Source organism: Ambystoma mexicanum, chromosome 8 (genome assembly GCF_040938575.1).
Source record: "Ambystoma mexicanum isolate Mex_15411 chromosome 8, UKY_AmexF1_1, whole genome shotgun sequence".
Classification (NCBI taxonomy): Eukaryota; Metazoa; Chordata; class Amphibia; order Caudata; family Ambystomatidae; genus Ambystoma; species Ambystoma mexicanum.
In genome coordinates this window covers 1,447,586,989-1,447,611,628 of record NC_090929.1, presented here as the reverse complement: position 1 = coordinate 1,447,611,628, position 24,640 = coordinate 1,447,586,989, and the positions used below count along the sequence as shown (strand labels likewise).

Sequence of the window (24,640 nt, the reverse complement as noted above, 5' to 3'; positions counted from 1 at the left end):
TTTTCAGAAAGACTACATCATACCTTATGTGATGGTATGTTATGTTAGTATGCTTTTGTAGTGCACTTGATCACTACTGTAGTAGTTTTAATGCAGTGATCCCCATCTGTATGGTTGGGTGCCCCTGTCTGGGGAAGCAAGACCATAATCTGCTTGGAATGAAAGTAGGAGTAAGAGTGAAGTAAGAGGCAGGGAACGCAGGGGAGGTAGGTGGTTGCACACGTAGGGAGGAACTTAAGTGGGGGGGGACTTTGCTGTGGCACAGAAATGCATTGAAAGAATATGCTTTTGGCACAAAGACAATTGCTAGCATACATTTCGATTTGCACCACTGAAATGCTTCAGCAAAATGTCCCAGAAGTGCATTCTAGGATGAGAATGTTTGAATCCAAGATGCCCACAAATGAAACATCAATAGCCGTGGCTTCATTTTGCACAGTAAAAAGGAGGCATGGGCATTTAGACTTTCAACATACAAGAAGATGAATATTTAAGAGAAGCTTAACATTTTGGACATGTTTTTAATGAAACTCTCGGAGTATGTCCTTACCGGTATTTTTGACGTTGTTGCCTGTAGGTCTGTGATGCTTTTAGTCATGGTAGCCTGCAAAAAAAGAAAGGACCGTGAATGTGCGTAAGCCCCCAGAGGTGGTTTCACGTGTAGTTTCACACTGTAAGAGTGGCCTCTCTCAGGCGCATACTCATTCAGCCTGCTCGGAGCCACATTTTCCTCACCATACACTCCTGCCCTCACCTCCTCTGCCGGTTCATTCAGACTCAATGTTCTACCTTCTTGAGCAGGTTTTTTACCGCAGAAGTAATAATTCGATTTTCTCAACCTACTTCCTAGAAATGGGACCTCATTCTTTTGTAGTGACCATTTGGCATCTGCCTGCTGCTGGCACCCACCTAGCAATGCCGTTGCCTAGAACCAGTTTGGCATGTGGACACATCCTCTTTCTTACACACTCTCATTATCTCCTCCCGCATATGCATTTGGGGGAAGGCAGAAGAAAAAGAGCACAGCTTTTAGACACCAGCCTTCAGCCCTGCAGCTTTATCCAAAGGAACACCCCATAATCTAGAGACAGAAGGCACTATCCCATGACACCTGTTAGGTAACACGTATCGTGATGTGGTAGCGGGAATTTGTATGCATAGAACACAGTGTGATCAATTCTTTCATGTTCTAAAACACCTGCTAATGTTAGTGAGTATGCTTTCAGAATGCATAGAAGGAATCGTACTTTAGTTTTGTCTTCTCTCTTGTGCCACTTCTATCTTCCTCAGTCACCCTCTTGGTGATACCTCTTGGTGTTAAGTAACTAAGGTAAAAAGGTATTTTCCAAAAAATCCAAAACCTTTCCACAGAGGTTTTGCATAGTCTCATCCATCAGCGTCTGCTTCTTTTGACAAACTGTTTGCACCCGCTGTTCTCCATTGCACACAAGAGCAGGAATGGTGAAGGAGATGGGTGACCTATTCATGTTGCTTACTGTTCTAAGTAGCTCAAGCTGCCTCATCAAGAAACTTCTGTGACTTCCCACCAAATCTGTAGAATGCTCCTCAAGATGTTATCAGACTGCTGGTTGAACCAGCACTTCAGCACACTTTGTCCAAATAGGCTAGAAAGCCAATAGTCAACATCGAGGAATCCACAGAATGGATGGGTGAATAACGATAATCCAACATTACATCATCACAATCATTATCTGTTTCTTAATTTTGGCGCGACTACCTTATCTGTTTATCGATACCTTATCGATACCTTATCTGTTCAGATTATGGATCTCCAACCATTATGTTAGAAAGAGCTACTTGTAGTTGAGGGCCAGTAAGCAGGAGCTACTGACACGCGGTACTGGGGTGGCGATATTCATGAGCATGGGAATTTAAACCCAGATCTTTGGGGCGGTTTATTTACTCTTCATGCAGAAAAGGAAAAACATATGCATCCACCTTTATAGTAAGAACTTCAAAAATATCTTAATTTCATTATTTTTATTAGTCGCTGTCTCAAAGATTATGCAGCAGATCAAAATGTAGGAAACCGATGGGGATAACGCTGTGAAAGCTTACACTGCATGCCATGCCCCAGTGCTGTGCAATCAGGTGTGTTGATTGAAACAGTAGTGTACATTTATTTCGGGAGTGCACGTGCAAAACGAATTGGAGGAGGATATCAATCAATGTGTTATTAGAGTTTTAAAAAGAATTCAGCAAAAACAAGGTTATGCTTTGTCAAAAAAAGAAGTCCAGTGCCCTTTTAGAACATTCCCAATTCATACAAATGGTACCATTGTGGCATGCACATTTGCCAGATCACAACCATTAGCCAAGGAAAAGTAAGCCACAGCCTTCTTTGTTGCCTACCCTTAAATATTCCTATCTCAAAATAATGGGCAAGATTGAAAAAAAAATAATTGGGGAAATTAATGTGATCAATGTATCCCTTTACAAATTACATGGGTCTGCAAAAAGTGTAAATCACAGGGCTCAAATAACACCGTTTTATAGACAGGGCTTGAAACACGCACAAATCCTACAATAACGCAACTAGTTAATGGGTCTCACTACAGGTATGGCGGTAAGGCAACAACGGCGCCGGTATCGCTACCGGCACCGCTGCTACCGTACGGCCATACTAGGAGTTATGCTTGCGGGTGCCCAAGCAGCCACCAGGTCTGACCTGGGGCCTTACCGGCAACCGCAAGTAGAACATGATGGTAGCACCGGTACTGTTATTAACGGTACCGGTGCTACCACCCTCCCCATTCCCATTGAGCCTTATGGGGCTCAAATGGGAATGGGGATGTACCAGGCCCGGCACCTGCAAAATGGCAATTACCGGGTCTGGCGATTAAGGGGCGCATAGGAGCACTGTCTATACCTGCAGGAATCATGCATTCTGGCACAAGCATGAGATGCCACAATGCCACACGCCTGGCTTATACATACAACTCTCCCAGAGATATTGGGGGCACCACCATCACAAACATAATTTAAAGTGACTGAGGACATAATGGGCCTCATTGCAAGTATGTCAGTGTGGGTAAAAATGGTTGTAACTTGGCAGTAATTCCATTACTGCCACATTACACTGTATTGCCACACCTGTAGTACAGATTTGGTGGTAAGGTGGAGGATTTACCTCCAGCAGAAAGCCTGAGGTAAATCCTCCACCTTACCGCCAGAAATCAACAAAGTCGCATGAATAAACACTGGCAGTAATTCTGTTGAAATCCCCAAGGCGTCCTATGGACTCAGAAAATGTGGATAAACACTGCCCTACCACTAGTAGTAATTCTGTGGGGCCAAGTGGTGGTAACGATAATCGAGTTGGGCGGTACTTCGGCGGGTTGAACACTGAATTACCACCAAACTTATAATGAGGCCGGTTGTGTGCAAAGGCATGAACATGGGTTTTACAGAGGCAGTGCTGGCAAGAAACTGCAGAAGTGGTAGACTGCGCTACACAAGACTCAATTACATCGCACAACAGGGCAAAGCAAAGAGTTTCATTCATTCTCCTGTGGGGCAGTACTCTGGCCCACACAACTTTGATGATTGGTGGCAACTGGGGCGGAAATTAATGTGGACTCTGCTAAGGTGATTCCTCTATAGTAGCAGAGATTACATTATTTGCCCAGGATCACACACATCGATAAACTCTAGAGTTTAGGAAATTAAACGCATCCCTTCCAGGCTCCACTTGGCACAAATAAAGTTTTACATTTCAAGGCCTACAATAACAGAGCAGAACTCTAAGGTTTCCAATGGCCATGTGTGAGAAGGCCATCCTGTCTTGTTTTTGCTTGGAACTTTGGGACTTGAAGTTTTTCTAAATTTCACATGGGAAAGAAAAACAATACAAGTCCCAGAATCCAAAAGGCAAAAAACCAGAACTGCATGGCCTTATGCATGATCTTCCGAAACCTCAGAGCTATGATGGAGTCTATTTTCAAAGTATGCCTGTATCATATAAAAGCGACTTTACAATATGACAATCATTAAAAAAACTTGCTAAGTCAAATATTATTGTAGCTTTATTTTCCACTCCCCGAATGGAAAACTAGGATTCCCATAAAGCAAAATAATCCAAGCCTAAAAACTATAATCTTTTCAGACCACTTTAGGTCTCTAGGATAAAGATGAACTCTTTTACAAACTTCAACTGCTGTTTTTCACGATGTTGATAATATTTGCCTCTTCATACAAAGCAACTCCTTTCTTGCATGTCCAGGTAGGCATAACTAACTGTTAAGAGGGGATCCTTACAGTTCTGCTGTAAATGAACACCTATTCGCTGGGTAGCGGGCCCTGAGGGAGTCTTTCAGATGGAAAGGTCCCATCACTGTCTGCTGGCAGCAAATCTCAATCTAACTTCTCCGCTTTTCAAGTGATCCAAAAAGGGGCAGTTACAGCAGTCTTTGGTCTCTCAAGACGACATCACATTTCCGAAGTAAGAAGAGAACTGCACTTGTTGCCCGTGAAACAACATGTCTCTCATATGATTTTGACCCTGTCCCACAAATACTTGGCCCCTGAGGCCTCTATCTCACAGAGCGCCTAAAGCCTTACCTGTCTCCGCGCACGCTTAGGTCTCGGGACCAGGCCAGACTCGTTCAGCCTAGATTCAGGCTTGCAAGATATGGACGGACAAGTTTGGATGTTCTTGCCCCTGCTACCTGGAATTCTCTCTCTCCTGATCTCAAAAAACTTCAAACCACGAATGACTTCAAAAAAAGGCTAAAGACCTTTCTGTTCAGCTCTCCTTCAATCTAAATTTGATTCAATGTTGCCACCCTGACTCAGATTTCCTCTTTGTCTGCCTTGTTCGTTCTCTGTGCGAGACCTTCGGGCGAGTTGTCGCGTTGCCACAAATTAAAATAAATAAACACCTAAAACATTTGTCACTGATTGGACCTTTCCATTTGCAAGACTTCCTCACAGCTTGTTAGCTAGGAAATAAGTGGAGTAATTGCAGGCCATTAAGAGGCACCTACCCCTTAATGGCCTGCAATGATTTTGGCCTGGCTGGGTTTGATAACGGGCCGAGCTACAGCCCCTCCTTTCATCACGCACACGGCTGATGCCATTTACCTTGAAGGGAGTGGAAGGGTTACAGCTGTGTGCATGGTGAGAAGAGGATCTGCAGCTCAGCCTTGTCAGAGTATTCCTAACGGCTTATTTTCGTGAGTGACTGGATAGCCTCAGGCCGAGCTACCAGTTGCCCCATGTGTTGGAGGCCCTGGGTTTAGATGGACTGGATATTTAGAAACATATCAAGTGTACTGGCACCGAAATGAGGAGGACTCTCCTTTATGTGAATCTCAGAGGTAGTGGCTGGTTTGCTGAAACCTGGGCTCCATGATGATGAAAATGGATGCCGTTGCATTATATATATATATATATATATATATATATATATATATATATATATATATATATATATATATATCTATATATTGGGTAAGAGTTGCATGTGACGTTGCTTCTAACAGAGTTGGTGGTAGATCTCTTTCTTCAGCTGTAGCATCCCTCCGGGACAGCCTCCCTGCCTCCCTGAAACTTAAGGAGAATCATCTCCGGTTTCGGAAGCACCTCAAGACGTTCCTCTTTGCTTCTGCTTTCTGTCCTCTTCTCCCCTGCTGAACCCCTGAATGTAACTGCACTGGTCACCTGGCTACCCTCTGATCTCGGGCCCAGGTCCCCTCCCCCTGGCAGCTGCACACCTGCACTGCCTCCCGGCAACCCCTGCACTTGGGAGCTGCTTCTGTATCTCTACAGCCCCCACCAGCTCTTGACACTTAATGTCTGCACTTCCCCCTGCACTTGCCACTGTTAAAGTATATTTCACATAATACCGCTTAATAACGAACACTGGCCTAAGCGCATTCGCATTGCATTGAAAATCGAATTTGAATGAACCGGAATAAGGCTCACTACGCCGCCATTTTAAAATCATCTGCCATTTTGATTAACTCATATTCTGTCTCATGTTAAACTTGTGTTTTCGGCTCCAGCAGAGAAAAATGAACTTTGCACTGTGTCAACGCAGATAAACATGTTGTGACTGCTGAAAGGGGATTGTTTGTCCTGCACTGAGAAACCTTGGAGCGAAACTAGAGTTGAACTGAACAGAAATTTAGATGGTGTCTGTACCAATCGCATCATCCTCGTTCAAACAGTGGAACAGAATGTTGAATAGTTGAAACTGTGCGCCTTCGCAGAAATCTTTATGTTCGTTCCATTGAAACCGGATTAACCTTAAGCTTGTAAACAAATGTTACCATTGTATCATATGTGCAAGGAAAACATGTCTAGTGTTTGAGGAAAACATTGAACATTGTATGGTTATTTAAATCTGTATTCGTTATGTAAACGGAAAACAAACCCTAATGTATATGTAACCTAAAGATGGGCTGGACAATGTATCCGGGATTGTGAGAGAAATGTATAAAATATGCATGCTTTGTAATGTCCAGCACTCTCTCATCTCACGGTGTCTGCCACTACACACTGGGAGGTGTTGAGACCAGACTGCTGTTCTGCAGAATAAAAGTCTACTTTTACCATTGTACTCGTGACTGGCGTATTTCTATTGAGTGGTATTTAGCCTCGATATTTCTTTAATCTTTCACCACTAGCTGACGGCACTTTTATTTTACCTATTGTTTTATTTATTCTATTTATTTATTACTGTTTATCCCATGTACTGCACGGCCCCCTCCCCTGCACTTTCCCCCCTCCCCTGAGAAATCTCAATGTCACCTGGCCTAGTAAGATCGTTGTCTCGGTCTTCCCTCTGTTCCCCCTCCCTGGCCTCATTGCGCCTTGAAACACTTGTGTATAGGTGCATTTTAAATGCCATATCATATCATAACATTGGCAGCCTTGATTGGAGAAGCCCCTCCACTGGGGCTCGAGTGAGACTATCCAGTCTGCATGATGGATCACAGAGACATTAGGGCACATGTGAGGCCATTCTATCTGCAACCAGTGCATACTGCAACCAATGCCAGGTAAAGTGAGTACAAAGAAGTGTCAACCGGCCATGCAGTATGTGGCATGCCTTTCTCAAAGTGACTGGTGAAGCAATTTGAATTTACAATCCCACATGAGGCCATCCTCAAGAAGAATCTATGAAACTTTCATCGATATTTGCAAGCTCAACGATGCAAGAGTTCTGAAGACTCAGTGAATGGACTGCACGAGGATCTTTAACGCCCAAAGAATTGTGCATGCATTGTGAAATGATGGGCCAGCTAGTGCGAGAAGACCATGTTGCCCCAGACAAGAGACGGTTGCATGGTTACAGAACCAACGACTTCCCTGCAAATTACTATTGCTAAACATTCTGAAATGGTGTCAGTCAATCTAATACAAGATGCTCAATTTCCTTTGCTCCTAGATCTCCTATGGTTATGAGCACACATCCCTTACATCAACTGGGCAACTGTGACAAAATGGCTTGTGCCTGCAGGAGCAAGGTTGAGTAGTGGCTAAACCACCTGCTCAGCCCTTACACTACACAACAAGAGTGATCCCAATAATGACGTTGAAACAGGCACGGTTATAGAATATACCTCATTCACCTTTTGTGGTAACACAGGGATCAAATCCTGGCTGTTCTGGATCTCGGGGTGCTGTTAGTACCAATCCAGGGGGTCGGGGGCAAGATAGGTCCATGTTCTAATTCTCCCAAAACTGGGGGAAGGCTGGCACACACCTGCAGGAGTGAAGGACCTCACATCCCGTGAGGTCCTGGGTACTGGTGCAAATGGCAGAGGGGCAAGTCTTGCTCCAGACGCAGGTCACCCCCAATGTGCCATCCAGAGGATGGTTAGGGAGCAGAACTTGCCTCGGCCTTGGATCTCCTGCCTTCATATCAGGACTGGAAAACTTTGTAAAGGACTGGTCTCCCAGCAATGTCCAACAAATCCTTTGTATAGGGTTGAAGTCCAGAGATTAATCAAAGATAAATATCCCTCAGTGATTGGACAAAAGAAAGCCTGCTTGAAGGGGTCCAATCACTATTCTTGAGAAGTGGGCTTTTCCTGCTTGCATCATACCCAAAGTTCTTTGTGCTAGAGGAAGTGGAGGAGACAGGAAGGAAAGAGGTACAGAGTAAAACAAGATGGTGGAACCCCTCCCCACTTGTGCTGGGCTCCCACAGTCTATACTAACACTGCCCCTTCTCAGATCCATAGAATCAAAGGCCCTTTGGTATAACATCCTGGAATGAGGATAGTCCTTTTGGGCTGGGTGTACCCTTTGATTTGTATTTCCCAGAACAGTACCTGCTGAGGGTTTCCTGGGATGGAGAGATGTTCTACCCGACCTCACAAAGGATCAAAGGAGAGGCATAGCCATTCAGTCTCTGGTCCTGCATGGACAGGCTGTCTGACCGGAATACACATCACCCTTCCACAGCTGAGCTGGGCTCACAGCGCTGATACATGTATTATAAAAATCAGATGCTGCTCTTATTAATTATGTGAACCCTCTACCACCAGACCACACTGGGTATAGCTTATATGTTTAGATTACCCTGCTACCAAGTGAGGTGTTTATCATAATCATGGCATTTAGAACAGAGGTGTAAACTTAAATGCAAACTCTGCACTGCAGTGACTTGGTGGTCACAGCAGCTGTCAAAGGTGTTTGTTAGGCTTGTGGCATGGAACCTATGAAAGGAGGGTCTGATAGCAGGCCATTCTTTCTGAGATTGAATTGTGCACATAATTAAATTAATTAATAAACATTTTAAAAGCCAACGGTTCTACACCCTTGCCAGATGGTAATTCCTCTCAGCAGCAGCTACACCTGTGGGTTCTAAGTACTGTGCAATCCATCACCTTCTGAACAGGCTGCACAACATGGTTTTACCTGCATCAGAACAATGTGTGTTAGGTTCCAGAGTCTCATCTTTAGATTATGTACCAGAACAATATGCAGACTTCTCTGATATATTTTCAATACCCCCAGAAAAGGAACTCCCACCTCAGCATGGCTTTGAAGTCAACATTAATGTGGTTCCTGATGCTGTATTTCTGATTGGTTGAATGTGTCTTGTGTCAGGACCACACCAGTAAATGATGTCCTAAATATGAATATGTGACAAGCAAGGGGTGATAGGTCGCCTTCCCCTACCTAAAGACCCTGAGTCGCACCAAGTTAAATCCAAGGTAATCTTATATAATATTAAGATTACAAGTACCACACCTAACTAACGACATCTAATTAACACGGATCTTTACTTTTTATTTTTCAATTTATTTATCAATTCACAAATGTATAAAAACAAAAGACACATAAATTTATAAAAACAAACTGTGCTAATCACTTACAATCTAACTGGTGAGAATCCACCAGGCCTATCGGGATGTCAAGTTCCATCCGGATAGGTAACGGGAAAAAACAGTATGTATTACTACAAAGATAGAACAGATGATTACAAGGAAGAGTCAAAAGATATTGGAGTCTCCCAACTGCTAATGTATGCCTCAAGGGTTTTTGGCCAGAGCGGGTGGTCTAGTACTGCATTTGGTTTGTTAACCACTCTGTTTTAAATTAACTTGCGTAAATGTGAGGTAGCTGCGGAGTGCTATGTACATGCCAGCTGCCCTATTTCACTTTTAAAGGATGAGAGATAGGAATCAAAAAGATAAAACAGTTCCTATTAACAAGTCGACATATGTTTCGGCCTTTCTGACTCATACGGAACTCTCTCCGGTGCCGTTGGTCTTGATGTTAGTAATGGCCGTCTTCAGGACAGAGACAATTGCATTGTTTTCAGTAGTAGATACTTTTCCCATTCAAAAAACATCTGAGTGTTTCTCTATTTCTTTGGGTCGTATATGGTAATCTTAGATCAGCAATTTCATCAGGCTCCTAGAGGGATGCCGTATATTTGATTTCGTTTCATGCACTGTATCTTTCGTGTTTAGACTTTGCGAACTTGTGTGATATACAGGTTCTGCTCAGCTCGATTTGCAGTGACGCTTTATTCATGCTACGGGCAATTTCTTTTGTCGAATGGCTGTTTGGATCACCCAGGAGTCTGTTGGTTTACCGAGACAAACACAGGGACTCACGAAAGCCATTCGACAAAAGAAATTGCCCGTAGCTTGAATACAGCGTCACTGCAAATCGAGCTGAGCAGAACCTGTATATCACACAAGTTCGCAAAGTCTAAACACGAAAGATACAGTGCATGAAACAAAATCAAATATACGGCATCCCTCTAGGAGCCTGATGAAATTGCTGATCTAAGATTACCATATACGACCCAAAGAAATAGAGAAACACTCGGATGTTTTTTGAATGGGAAAAGTATCTACTACTGAAAACAATGCACTTGTCTCTGTCCAGAAGACGGCCATTACTAACATCCAGACCAACGGCACCGGAGAGAGTTCCGTATGAGTCAGAAAGGCCGAAACATATGTCGGCTTGTTAATAGAAACTGTTTTATCTTTTTGATTCCTATCTCTCATCCTTTAAAAGTGAAATAGGGCAGCTGGCATGTACATAGCACTTCGCAGCTACCTCACATTTACGCAAGTTAATTTAAAACAGAGTGGTTAACAAACCAAATGCAGTACTAGACCACCCGCTCTGGCCAAAAACCCTTGAGGCATACATTAGCAGTTGGGAGACTCCAATATCTTTTGACTCTTCCTTGTAATCATCTGTTCTATCTTTGCAGTAATACATACTGTTTTTTCCCGTTACCTATCCGGATGGAACTTGACATCCCGATAGGCCTGGTGGATTCTCACCAGTTAGATTGTAAGTGATTAGCACAGTTTGTTTTTATAAATTTATGTGTCTTTTGTTTTTATACATTTGTGAATTGATAAATAAATTGAAAAATAAAAAGTAAAGATCTGTGTTAATTAGATGTCATTAGTTAGGTGTGGTACTTGTAATCTTAATATTATATAAGATTACCTTGGATTTAACTTGGTGCGACTCAGGGTCTTTAGGTAGGGGAAGGCGACCTATCACCCCTTGCTTGTCACGCATTAGTCTCCCACCGATAGTGCCGCCCCCCGACAACAAAAAACTGGGAGTACCCAATTTTGTAACATTAACTACATATGAATATTCCAGATAATTTGAAAAAATTGTCTTATGGTAGAATCCCCAGCAGGAGCATCATTGTTGTTTGTTCCAAAATTCTGTTATTGCCTGGATTATCTTGAGTTGAATCGAGTAATTATGAAGGCTAAGTAGCCTCTGTGATTGAATTCTGACATTCTAGAGACTCTAAGGAGAGAACATCTTTTTAACCGAACTAGACCTTTGGGATGCCTACAACCTGCTTCATATTAAATCCAGTGATGAATGGAAAACAGCTTTCAGGTTCGCATTTGGGCATTTTGAATATCACATAATGCCATTTGGATTGATAAATGATCATGCCTTCTTTCATGGGTCTATGAACCATGTATTTGCAGATTTTCTCGTTCATTTGCTCGTTGTTTTTCTGGATATCATTTTGGTTTTCTCTGCTTCCCCAGAAACACACATCGCCCAGCTCAGGGACGTCCTCAAAAGACTTGGACTGCATCACGTATATGACAAACGGGAAAAGTGTTCTACTGTGGACTATTTTGGATATATCCTTCCTCCCACTGGAGTAGCGAAGGATCCATGCAAAGTTTCTGCTATGATAGACTCGCCAATCTCTAACTGGGTGAATGTGCAGACCATTCAGGGACTGGCGGCCAACTTTAGTAGCAAGGTCACTAAGCACTACTCTCGTGCCTGTGCTCCAATTTCCAGTCTCTTCAAAAATGGACCACTCAAGCTAATGACACATTTCAGGAACTGAAGAAGTTTTTTGTTTGGGCTACCATTATACAGTTTCCTGATAGAACAACACTGTATGTGGTGAAAAGCAGTACCTCAAATCAGACATTGGAGTAGAACTGAAGCAACAAAAGGAAGATGCTGCAGAACACCATTTGTCTACCCAGGAAAGTAATTGAAAGTGAAGAAAACTATTCTGTTCTGGAATAATTACTACTGGTAAAACAGGTCTTTCAAGAATGGGGACATCTCTTGATGAGTGCTTGCCATCCAGTGGAAATTAGGGCATTAATCATAATCTGTGCATCCTGAAACTGCAGGAACGTTGGAACAGTCAGCAGGCAAGATCGGCATAATTCCTTTCTCAATACCACTTTTTATCACTTAGATTTTGGGATCTGGGAATACTGTTACAGTCTCGTTATCGCAGAGATATCTTCAAACTGAACGCAATGCTCATTTTAACAAACTCTTACTACCTGACCATCAGTTTATGTCTGCTCTCACCTTTTTGAAGAGAATTACGTGAGCCATTGAATTCTACCACCTGTCCTTATTATTCAATGAGACAATCCTTATGGTTTTCAGAGACATCGCAACTGCTTATTCTAACAAAAAGGGCTTTATCCTCGTCGGAAATCCTGAAAACAGAAGGTGTAGTAACTTTGCTGTGATTGCATTTCTGTTGTAAACAAAGGAGTCCTTGCAGCTAAGAATAATCTAAGAATAATGTCTTTCATAATTTCTGGTGGTCCTCATATGCAAAAGACACCATGAATTATGGAAACTCCTGTGCAATTCGTGCCCAGTCGAAATATTCACATTAAAGCTCAACAAGTAAACTACTTTCCTTATAAATCCCGAATCGCCCTTGGTGAGTAGTTTAAACAGATTTCATTGTTGACTTGGTACCATCAGCAGAATGCACAATGAGCTTGGTGACATGGATTACTTCACCAAGATGGCTCATGTTTGGCCCCTCCCATGCATTCTTTCAGCTTCTGAAATGGTCTCTCCCAATATAGTCTGTTGGCATGGTACTGTAATCAAAATCGTCTCTGATCATGGTATGGTATGTCCCTAGATTCTGGCACCATCTTTGAAAAACATTAGGGATTGAAAAATCCTTACCGTTCGATAAAACAATTGGAAACACAATCCTTTCAGCTAAGTTCTCATACAATAATACCATCCACTCCTCAAGAAAGCCAAGTTCATTCTTTTGCACCTTTGGATTTCACCCTCGTGCTTTTCATGCTGCATATAATTATGAAATACCTGTTCTGAATGTCGACAGTCACCTGCAAACCAGGTTGGGTCAGACGTTGATGGGGAGGAGGTTCCATACTCTTGGGGCGTAGACACAGAAGGCTTGTTTTCTGGTCCTTTCCTTTTTTGCAGCAGCAGATTTCAAGCCTGCACATGTCCTGGCTTCTGGTTATGCGCTATCTGCCGGAGATGCTGAGTTTCTCTGCGAGGTAACTGGGTGACTTGAGGCTGACTGCTGTATAGATGATGCAGCAAGACTTGAAGGTGTACATACATGCAGTGGGTGGCAATGAAGAAAGATCAATGATAGCTGGGGTTATGTGGTCGTATCTGCATAGACCCTTAATGAGGCATGCAGCCATGTGTATGGCACATCCCAGGGGTACAAGGGAGGCTGACAGAATGCCTTACATGAGTGCAATGGCCCTTCCAGGTGGGATAGGGCCAATGCTTGAATGGTGGATCTAAAGCTGTCCAGAAGGAAGGGCGTGACTTTCCTCAAGAGGGAGAGGGGATACCAATCTGTCTTCAGTTTTCTTATCTATGTGTGTCATCAAGGATGTTGAGGGCATCGTCGACAACCTGTATGGTTGCAGTCTCCATGCTGCATTTAGGTCTGAACCCGGATGGTTAGGTTTAGAGGAGATTGTTGGCGTCGATGTGTTGCTGCAGTTGTGTGGCTACTGCTTTCTTGATGATCTTACCTAGGAAGAGAAGATGGGTGATGGGGCGATAGTTGCTAGGTTGTCAGGATCCAGAGTGGGTTTCTTTAGTAGAGGGAGGATTTGTTCTGTTTTTAGGGTCCATGGGAAGGTGCCTTGAACTTCGGAGCTGTTGATGATCTCCAGGAAGGGAAGGAGAACTTCTGTGGAGAGGGTGTTGAGGATGGATAATGGGAGGATGTCTGCATACGATGTGGCTTTGAGGGTGGCCTGGTCCTCTGTTGAGAGTGTCTTGAATGTTGTCCAGGGTGCAGAGAATTCGCGAGGAGGGACATGAGGTGGGTCTGTGGATGCAGAACTGGTGTCTTTGTGCTGGCGAATCTTGCTGATTTTTTTAATGAAGAAGGTGTTGATGGTAGTGGATTTTTCAATAGAGTGTGGTATGGCAGGGTCGGGTAGCGGGTTGACGTAGTGCTTGACCGCTTTGAAGAGGGCTCTGCTTTTGTTGTCAGCTTCTGCTATGGTGTTGTGAAAGGGGCCTTGGCTGTGTTGATTGTCGGCGGGGTGCTCTGAGTTCCTTGATGAGCGTCAAGTCAGATGCGGTCCTGGAGTGGTGCCAGGTTTTCTCTTGTTTCCTGATGACTCTTTTGCTGAGGTTGAGTTCTTGCGTGTACCAGGGTGCTGACAGCTTCGGTTTGCAGGTGCTGTGTTTAAGAGGCGCGCGTCGGTCAATGGAGGCAGAGAAGGTTGCAGTTCAGTTGGGGGTGTTCGGTCCATGTGATGTGGAGTTTGGCAAGGTCTTCTGTAGGACCTGAAGGTTTGTCTGATGGGTTTCTACTGGGAATGCTTGACTTGGGTGGTCTGCAGGATGTTGAAAGTTATGGCTAGGTGGTCAGACCAGTCAACCGAAGATGAGGTCACTTAAAGTTTCTTGTGGCCCGGATAGATTATGGACCAAGTGACAGGAAATAGAAACCTGACACCATTGCCAGAGCGGCTCTATTGATACAATACAATGCCACACAATACAGTCTTCCTGGACAGCATGTAGACGTTGACTGTACAACCTTTATGGACATTGTATTGTTCCTGTGTAAAAGGATAACATATAAAGTGGCTGCTGTGACAAAGTTCCATGTTTGAGGTCAGAGGATGAGGCTGGGAAAGCCATGGGGGCCAGGGTCCAGCTCCAGCTACATGGAGCAGTCGTTGGAGGGAGAAAGCAGGGATCTCCCAGGCTCCCCTGTCATTTCATAACCTTGTTTGTATAGACTGTGACCCAAAGCTATAATGCTCATGGTTCCCATAATTACAGTAGGAGTGCATGGAGAACTTTGCCTCAGGAATCCTAATGGTGGAGCCCGCTAATGAGACAATGAACGAGGGACACCATAAACCCCGACAAGCTCGTATTCAGCATTGGTTTGATGTGTGGAACGGTCAGGTGGCAGAAGCCATGCACGCACACAACTGGGAGCCTAGAGCATAGATGTTCACAGATGCCAGAAACAGCCACCCACACTGTACGTATACCACCAGCCACACTGTATGTATACCACCAGAACTCCAGTGGATGTGGAACTGGCCTAAAGCATTGACAGGCTGGAAAGGAGAACAAAGGCCTCAGTCAGAAGCTCCACATGGAATCAGGAAAACCAAGCAGAGTCAGATGTGCTGCCAGATTCAAACTTGGGAACCAATCCTCACACTTGCATCAAGGAAGGAAACAGCTGAATATCATTCCCCGTTGTATGCCACAGTTAAGTATAAAATCTCCCTAAGTGCAATGGGACTGTGTGAGTTAGTGGACAGAGCTTGAAGGAGAGAGAGAATTTGTTTCATTGCGAGAGAGAGGTGTTTGAGAAAGTAGAGGAGGAGATAGAGGGCAAGAAGGGGTGGTAAACCATTCCCTCACACAAAATGATTGAGGCCCATTATCTCACCTGAATCTTGGAGGAGTGTAACTACTTGTAAAACAAAGTTGCTTAAAGATAGGCACTCTTTGCCATAGAACAGGTCCTTTAAAAAAGGGTTTGGTTGATAACGTGCCTGATTAAATTCTATCTGCAAATGGATATCCACCAGGGACACTGCATCCCTGCGCTAGTTCTACTATGATCAAGGAAAGACTTAAACGTGAACATGGTTACGATCACTGGCTATACTGGCACATATAGAACCTGTTGGCAGCCATCAACCCCACTTCGCCAATCGGACATGCAATTGAGAGCATCACCAGGCCAACTGGCCAGGCGAAATGAAACAGCGGAGGCTGTATAAATACTCCAAATATACTAACTCCACTGCTTCCTAGATATCATTGTTAAATTCCCAATGTATTTCACTCCCTGTGAGCTCACAATTTGACATCCACTAAAGACAATATGGTTCCTACACTTGGGATAAATCCCAATGTCCCTCACAAACAGGAATTAACCTTATACCCCCTCATTTAGAATTAATATGAGCCAAAATAAGGAGAGCTGCACTAGAAATAATGTGCACACCGCATTTTAACCAGCATGCATTTGCATTTCCAAACCCCATATGCCCACGGGCAACTAGTCACAAGTGCCCCAACATGGACGCCATTATTTGCCTTACTGTTCAAATTACCATAGAGGAGGCTAAAGCCCCACCACACCAGTGATTAAGAGGGAAATGTGCCCACCTAGTATCCCTAGATAGGAAGGACCACCAATGGACCCCCATCAGGCAGCCGGCACTCCCCTTCATTGACAGTCCTTTACCATGGACGTGCTGCAAGCCCACTAGCTACATCCTCCAACCAAGGATAGATTGCACGTGTCCATCCTCTCTTATCTTTAGATTCAATGCCCAGCCGGGCTGACATGCAAGCAACCCAACAGGACAAACAGTGAAAGCTGACTATCCATACCGACCAGCCAACCGGTCTGTGTGAACACACATACTAGGTAAAGTATCAGGTAATAATGCCCCCATACAAAATGTTGCCAGGAAAAGCCATTGGAGATAATATATATGGTGACATTATGTATGGGGACGGGTTGCGCGGATGTCCCTTTGTCAGGATACATTTCTGCAGGGACATTATTACATGGAACCCTAGGTAAGGCCCTCCGTGTCAGGCTAAACAACTCCTTAGCCTATATTGTGATGCTCTACAAGTGTCAAAACACTGAACCAACAAGTTATATTAATAATGTTGCCTCCTTCCCTCCCACTCTTCTCTCCTCCTCCACTGTTTGTAAATAATGTGCAAATCATTATGCCATTGTAAATATAATGTAATGTTCACGTTTTTACCCACATGTTAAAATATACCGACCACTGGATATATTAACCACTGACACAATGGCCCTCATTACGACCCTGGCGGAGTGGGTTACCGCCAGCGGTAATCGTGGCGGACCCGTCCGCCCTACTACGAGTTCCCGTAGCGCCATGGAGCCTTTCTCCGCCTGGTTTTACCGGGCGGAGAAATCCATGGCGCTAAGGGACCTCGTTGTTAATTACGCCACCGTACTTTACGGTGGCGTAATTAACGCCTTCCCCACTCCCATTACACCCTATGGGGCAAGAATGGGAATGGGGAAGGGCAAAATGGGGATTGGGGATTTACCGCTCCGCCAAGGTCGGCATGGGGTGGAAAATCCCCCAACCCCCATGGCGCTATCGGCAGCTTTCCGCCGTGCTCCGCGGTGCATTTAGCACCGCGAATTCCGCCAGGGTCGTAATGAGGGCCAATGTATCACAAACTGTTGCACAATTTGTTCAAAATGTACTAATTCAGCCTTGATGAAGACCCCGAGTGGTCAAAACCAGTGTTGGCTGACCACCAAAATTACCCTAATAAAATGCACACAACCCACTGCAAACAAGGATGTAAAGAGTACACTTCTTTTTCAAGTGCAAGATATCCGGGTATAAATATGTTCCAATTAAAAGGAGTATCCGTCCAACCCTGGAATCTATGAGTTAGTAACATCCATAAACTACTTGATTCCAGAGTTGATTTGAAAAGGTAAGTCATATTTAACTCTGCATTATTCAGACATACTGACACAATAACATATTTGTAATCATCTGAGAACATGACATCTTGGTAACTAAAGGAAACACCTAGTAGGTAATAAAGCAATTGCCCAGATTGGCTCTTCTCTTCAACACAAGGAAAAATGACTCGCCCCATCCCACTGACTAGGCTTAGTATCCGATTGTTCAATGAGTACTTTGGGCGTTTTGAGGGGCACTCTGGAGTTCGTATGGTCCACTAGGTCATCCATTTTTGGTATGGATATGGGGTGTGTGGAGGTTGTCTATGTGAAGAAGGTTAAAAGCCAATGCAATAGGTTTAGACCTAAATCTAGGACAGTGGAATATCTTTAAGGAACCCCACTCTAGTTAAGTACCGAACCAGATGCGTACTAATTTGACGGCTTTACTCCAGAGGGCTATGGCCTCCAGTGAGCGAGCGGCATTGTCAATAATGACCAAAATGTATCTGTTCCCTTATTTGAAGGACTGAGTGGCTCGATAATGTTGCTCTCATAACTGAAAACAGGACATCAATTATTACTACCAGTGGTTATTGGGTGACCCAACTACATTGATGCTAGAGGCATTCTGTCAGATGGAAAAAAAACATCCCAATAACATTTAATGTGCTGGTAAATACCCAGCCAGAAAAATGTAATCATGATATGGTTTGGGGTTTTGGTAACTCCTTGCTGCCCTGTGGAAATGTTTGATTGTGGCAGGTAACCCAATGGCATCCTGACGTAGATGGGAACCAGTAATTGGAACAATTGCTGGCCACTCCCACAGGAATGATTTGCAGCCCTATAACGAATCCCCCTTTTCTCTATAAAGTATAGGCCTAACTTCTGCCTGCCCTCCTCTAGCGAGATAAATTAATCAAAAGCAGCCCATTAGGTTGTGTGGCAGCATATTGTGAACTATAGAATACAGAGTCAGGAGCTTGTCTTGGGAAAGAGTCTTGAATGCGAGTCCCAGGTGGGTCTTCTGACAACAGGGGAGGGATTGAGCCAGATGACATCTAGCCTGGATTGGCCATGAAGGTTGTGAAGAACCAATCCCTCTCTCACCTCTCTCACTGGGGAGAAATTTGGATTTTTTGGGTTGCACAGGAACATACATTTCACACATGTTCTGGGCAATTCGATTCACTCTCCTGAATTTCAAAATGTTCTCTGCATAAAGGAGCAGCGCCTTTACCACTCCCCTGTAAATGGCATCCACTACACCAGCTCCTACATTACGGATTTTGCACCAGTTCCTACATTATGGCTTTCATTACCGGCCCTTTGTACACCCCGCCCCCCAGTACAGCGGGGGCTACCATGGCCGGTAATGAAGAAACACAAGCAGGGGTCTTGAATTTCCAATATTCTCTTTTCTGGAGCAAACACCTTGTAGAGGAGGTCCCAGAAATGGCCTGCACCTCTTCCCCTCATTTCGAGGTACCAGGAGCGTATTCGCCAAGGTATGTGACGTATGAGGAGCAAATTAACCTACAAAGAGCTGCACTGGGACTCTGCTCAGTATACATCAGAAGATCCATACCTGTTGAAGCACCCATAACCAGACAACCCTGGGCAGCACGGTACTAAGTCAGACAGCCGTACCAGCCGCTGATACGAAATGAAGAGTACCTACAGACGGTCCATGAAGAGAACCAAAGAGCCCTAATGGAAGGCCAAAGGAAATGACTCAAGGCCCTGAACAGACACGTGAATGAACAAAAGCAGCTATCGAAGATAACACGCCAGTGCAAGTAACTACGAAAATAAATATAATGGACACGTAGAGGAGACGATGTTAAAACGTGAGGAAACATTGCTACGAGACAAGATGGAAGCAACAGACATGTTAAACTTGTGTAAATCGGCTTGAAACGCAAGTTGCTAAGAAATCGATACTGCTTGCAATGCTTAGTAGAAGATAGAGCGGCAAGCACCAACCATATATATACCTCAATAAGGCACATTATACAAGTGCAGATCCATTTTGTAAAAGCAGAAATATACCTAGGCGGCCAAGGCCTAACTGGTCGGGTTTCACATCCAAGCCCAAGCCAGGGGACAGAGCGGAATCGAAACTCAACAAAGAGCGGCTCATGCCTAGGAAATCGAGGTGAACCAGAGAAAGGGAGGAGAGCGTCAGCTAACAAGACTCAAACCTTCAGAGCATACCAGCCTGCCTCATGAGGGTCAAGATAAGGGGGGCCCATGCAGGTGGCGAGGCTGAAACAGAATTAAATGCAATAAAAACTGGAAACTGAAGCAGATTCATGGTGAACTAACACGTGACCAGCCAGACGCGAAGAAGTACCACCGCCTGATGTCATCCAGGACCCGAGGATGCCATAACTTTTCCCGATAAGAGACTACAGTTGAGGCCATCCTTAGCCAACTAATTGACACATCGCCCTAAAACACTGATTGATGGAAGGGAGGCAGGGTGAAACTTGGGACACCAGGCACATGGGTGTCCATTCTGCATGCCGCTAATTAAAACAGGGATTTATGCCCCGGGGCGTAACTTGCCCAATCACAATGGACCATGTAATATAGGGTCCTATAGATACTGTAACCAATAGGATGTCGTAGTTGTAGTGACATCCATCACGCATGATGTAGAGGGATGGGCATAGACGCCCACCCGATAGTAGTTATCCAATCCGCATGCCCTATTATCATATACAGATATAACACCTATACATAAGTTACGTTTCCTAACCAATTATATTGCATGATGATTTTTTATAGAATTAGACGTCAGTGATGACGAGTTTTGCCTATAACAATGACTGTTCGACTGAAGTTCGAGGAAGTCGGAGCAAGACAGGTGATCGCAATGCTGCTGATTTCCATTTGTTTCTCCGTTTGATGTACTTGTCATTAAACTGACTTTCCCTTGGCCAACTTACTGAGTCATGTTGGAGTAAGTGAATCCTGCACCCCCTGTCCTCACATGGTGCAGCTATCTTGTCTTACAAGTTCTAGAGGGTGAGCGCTGACCTATGGGCCCGTCGGTGAATTCCTCCCTTCTTGAACACTTGGTGGCGTGAGGATGGTTTCGGCCATTAATTATTGATTATATAATACTAAGACACCTTAGACCGACGGCACGAAGTAACTACGGGCCTTCGGCAAGATCACGAGCCCTTTCGCCATTCCAGCTGAGTAGACTGAGAAGCTCCCCGTGGACAATGATAGAGTAAGTCCATAAAAAATCTGCAGTGGGTCTGAAGGAACCCGCCTTTCCAAGCATAACCCTTCTCATTCCCACGGGCAGCCAATCGGACAAAAACCTTAAAAGGCTGGAAGAGGAAGGGGCGGTGATCCCAAAGTTCCAGAGAGGAAAAGATGCGATCGGCGAGTGAAACAACAAACTCGTTACTTTGGCAAATGTCGTGTAGGCATTAGAGCCAGTAAGGGAAAGGTAACGGTGGGTGGCGGGAATTATTTTTTTTTAAATAGTCAGAAGTAGAGAAGACTGTATATATATGTATATATATATACACAGGGGGTAATGACTCGAGCATATGAAATAAAGAGTGGATACCGGGGGGACACCTGAGAGAAAAACAAGGAGTACCGGGGGGACACCTGAGATAAAAACATAAGGATTACCAGGGGGGGCACCTGAGATAAAAACGTAAGGATTATCAGGGGGGCACCAGAGATAAAAACGTAAGGATTTGCCTTATTCCTGCGCTTTAATACAGCGATCAGAAGAAACGTGAACTCAGAGCCCACATTGGAGGGATGATTGGGCTGCAATATTGTTTAAAGACGTCATCAAGGGAGTTTGTTTAAATCACATGATGGGGTATTGATTAGAAGGCAGGGGTACGTATGACCAGCTGGTGTTAGTCTAGTCTGTCAAGTGTCTGTAATACATGTCTTGTTGTATGTCAAATGTAAAAAAATTGTATTAATGATTGTTTGAAATGCATTTTGGCTTTACGCGATTCTGTAACTAAGAGGGAATCGCCATTTAACTGATGGGTTTTGAGTAAATTGTTGGTATAAATTTTGGCGGGAAAAGATTGGATTGGACCTTGTGTATGTGGTGCTCACTCATACTATTGGAAGGTTAAAGAACTGTATAAACACTGCTAGTGACGAAATTGAAAATGGAGGAAGTTACCCCGCTTGTGCATTTGTGCATGCAACTACCGAAACATGCACCAAAACTTAAGAAGTTTAGCACAGAGTGGGTTAAGGGTACCGCCCACAAAATGTTCATGCCTTGGCCACAGAATGGGTCCCTTTCTAAGGCTGTTTTACAGCATATGACGACCTTCCTACACGCCACATATACAGGCAAGAGCTAGAGAAACGTCTTGCTGTTCTAGAATTGTGGAAGATGTTTGAAGAAACGAAGGTGGAAGATCCACCCACAGACTGGATACTAAATGTATGTACGGAGGGGGGTGAGACGCCTACCGCACCACCAGCCCTGCCTGAGCCAGTCATTAAAGGGAATAAAACAGAGGGGCTTTACCCACTAAGAGAACTTAAGGTAGCCACGGGGTATACCAACCCCGCATATGAGTCGCCTACGTACAATAGTGACGATAATAAGGGAAAAGAACAGGAAAACAATATCGCTTCCGCGGTCTCAAGGGACAAAGAGAGATGCGAAGATGAAGGGAAAGATTGGGCACTCAGTTGTGCACCTCCAGATAAGGAGAAAGAGGGAAATAAACGTAATGGAAATGAAGGTAGAGGTGATGAGATAGCATTCGCGAAAGATGAATGGATGGGAGGTCAGGTATTACTGAAATTGGATGGAAAAGGAAGCAATGATTTGAGGCCAAGGGAGAGGTCTGATGAGACACAAAGGAGAGAGAGAGAGAAAGAGATGGAAGTAAGGGATGAAAGGACAAGAAAGAAAGATAGGCTGAGGCGAGAACATCTATATCGCGAAGAACAAGGAGTACCGCTCAGTCGCACACAGTACGCAGCCTATGAAAAATACAGGCAGAACATGTTAAAGTTAGAGGAAGAAAGGAGAGTGCACGAAAGGAAAGTAGAAAAGCGGGAAGATGAGGAAATTAGAAGGGCAAAGGAACGTAGAAACAAATGAATGAGGGAAGTAGATAAGGCTAGAGAAGAAGCAGGAAGCGCCAGGTAGTAAATGAGGAAATGGAACATAAGCATAGACAGAGGGCAAGGGAACTTGAATATTTGGAGCGGGAAGTCATTAAACCCAATGCTACAGTAGAAAGGGAAGACATAGAAGAATTCTTTCTTGCAAGCGATGCAGTACCAGGTACAAGCGGGACAAATATTGAAGATGACTTCGACACCAGAAGCATTGGGGAAACGATTGATAAAATATATGATGAGATGGAGCTAGAGCAGATACCCGATGGCGGAAGGGAAGATGAGCGCTTAGAGAGCACTCAGCTATATGACACTGAGGATGTCACCCGAAGTAGTGGGAGAAGGGGATTGTCCCTAGACAGGCTGGAGATTGGGCAGAACGAAGAAGATGCAAGGAGTTGTGTAAACTGGGAGTATTCAGGATCTGACTCTGGTGGGGAAACGGAGGATGTGGCACATGAAGAAGGGAGACGGTGTGAAAAACGGCTCCCAGGGGACCGAGGGGTACGATGGTCAGACGCTACCAGGTCCACAAGTAACGCACCAAAGTCTGCCGTGCAGTCTGGCCGACAAGAAGGAACACCCCACGGTCAGAGGGGGGCGGCAGCACCTACCTATGCAGACACATTAAGGGCATTGCCAGGAAGATGGCAAGGCGGGAATGCCACTCCAGAGGTAGATAGAGGAGCTATGAGGAAGGAAAAGGAAGACTGCGCATTCCAATTCCCGTTGCTAGAAAAGGGGGGAGCAAGACCTCAATTTATTCCATGGCCACACATTGACCAAGAGAACCTTAAAAATAAGCTTTCAATGCTGACATGGGGATCCGGAAAGTGGATACATGATTTAGAGAAAATGACGGGGGGTGTTACCCTAGCTATAGGGGACATTAAGGGTCTCCTAATTGCCATACTTTGTGAGAGAGCAGATGAAGCATGGAAATGGGCAGACTACCCTAGGGTAACCCTAACTAACACCTCCCATGACGGAGCGCCATAATAACTGTAGAGCGGCAGTGTGGAAAGCGCTGCGAACGCTATATCAGACACGTCCGATATGGGGGCTATAATGACTTGGAAAATGAAAGAGTCAGTGGATCCGTTGATTTATATCCAGAATTTTGAAGACGCGTGGGTGCTCTAAACGCATGAGTCTTGGACCAAATCTATCCCTGTACTCTACCATATATTATGCCAGGGGTTGCCTGAACCGGTGCAGAAGCTGCTCAAAAAATTGGTAGGAGTAGAAGCAAAACCATGGGCCGAAGTACAGTTGACAATTGCACACTACTGTAGACTGCTGCAAGAAAAGAATCGGAAAAAGGAAGCTACCCGTAAGGGTGAGGAGGCAAAGTTGGTACAAAAGAAACTCTCAAAGTATGCTCTCGAGGGAGCCATGCTGACAAGCCCAGCTGAGCCAAGCACACAGTAAGCAGCTAACCCATTGCAGAACAATCAGGATAACATGGGATTTTTACCCGAGGGGAAGGGGTTTTGGAGGAAGAGGATGGAAGAGTAATCAAGGAGGTTTGAGGTAACCAGGGAGGTTTTCAGAATAATCAAAATGGCTGTCAGAACGCGCAGATGGGCGGTCCAGCTATGCCAGATGGACAGATGGCCCGACCACCGCCAGTGTGTTGGCTGTGTGGAATGACAGGACCTGTAGCGTGTGTGTGCAGGAGCCAAGGCATGTGGCAAAATAGCCAAGGGATGGGGGCAGGCATGGTGAACCAGCCTGCCGTCCCGCAGCAGGGCACTGCACAAA

At 44.6% G+C, this 24,640-nt stretch overlaps 1 protein-coding gene across 5 annotated transcripts in view; it reads right to left on the bottom strand.

The window, feature by feature from the left end:
• LOC138473098 (prominin-1-A-like) overlaps nucleotides 1–24,640 on the bottom strand; it is a 1,012,351-nt gene that overhangs the window by 132,014 nt on the left and 855,697 nt on the right. For all 5 annotated transcript variants that reach the window (XM_069611612.1, XM_069611614.1, XM_069611613.1 and 2 more), the window contains one exon: nucleotides 551–604. In XM_069611612.1, the coding sequence (XP_069467713.1) occupies nucleotides 551–604 (54 nt within the window). The remainder of the gene's footprint in view (nucleotides 1–550; nucleotides 605–24,640) is intronic.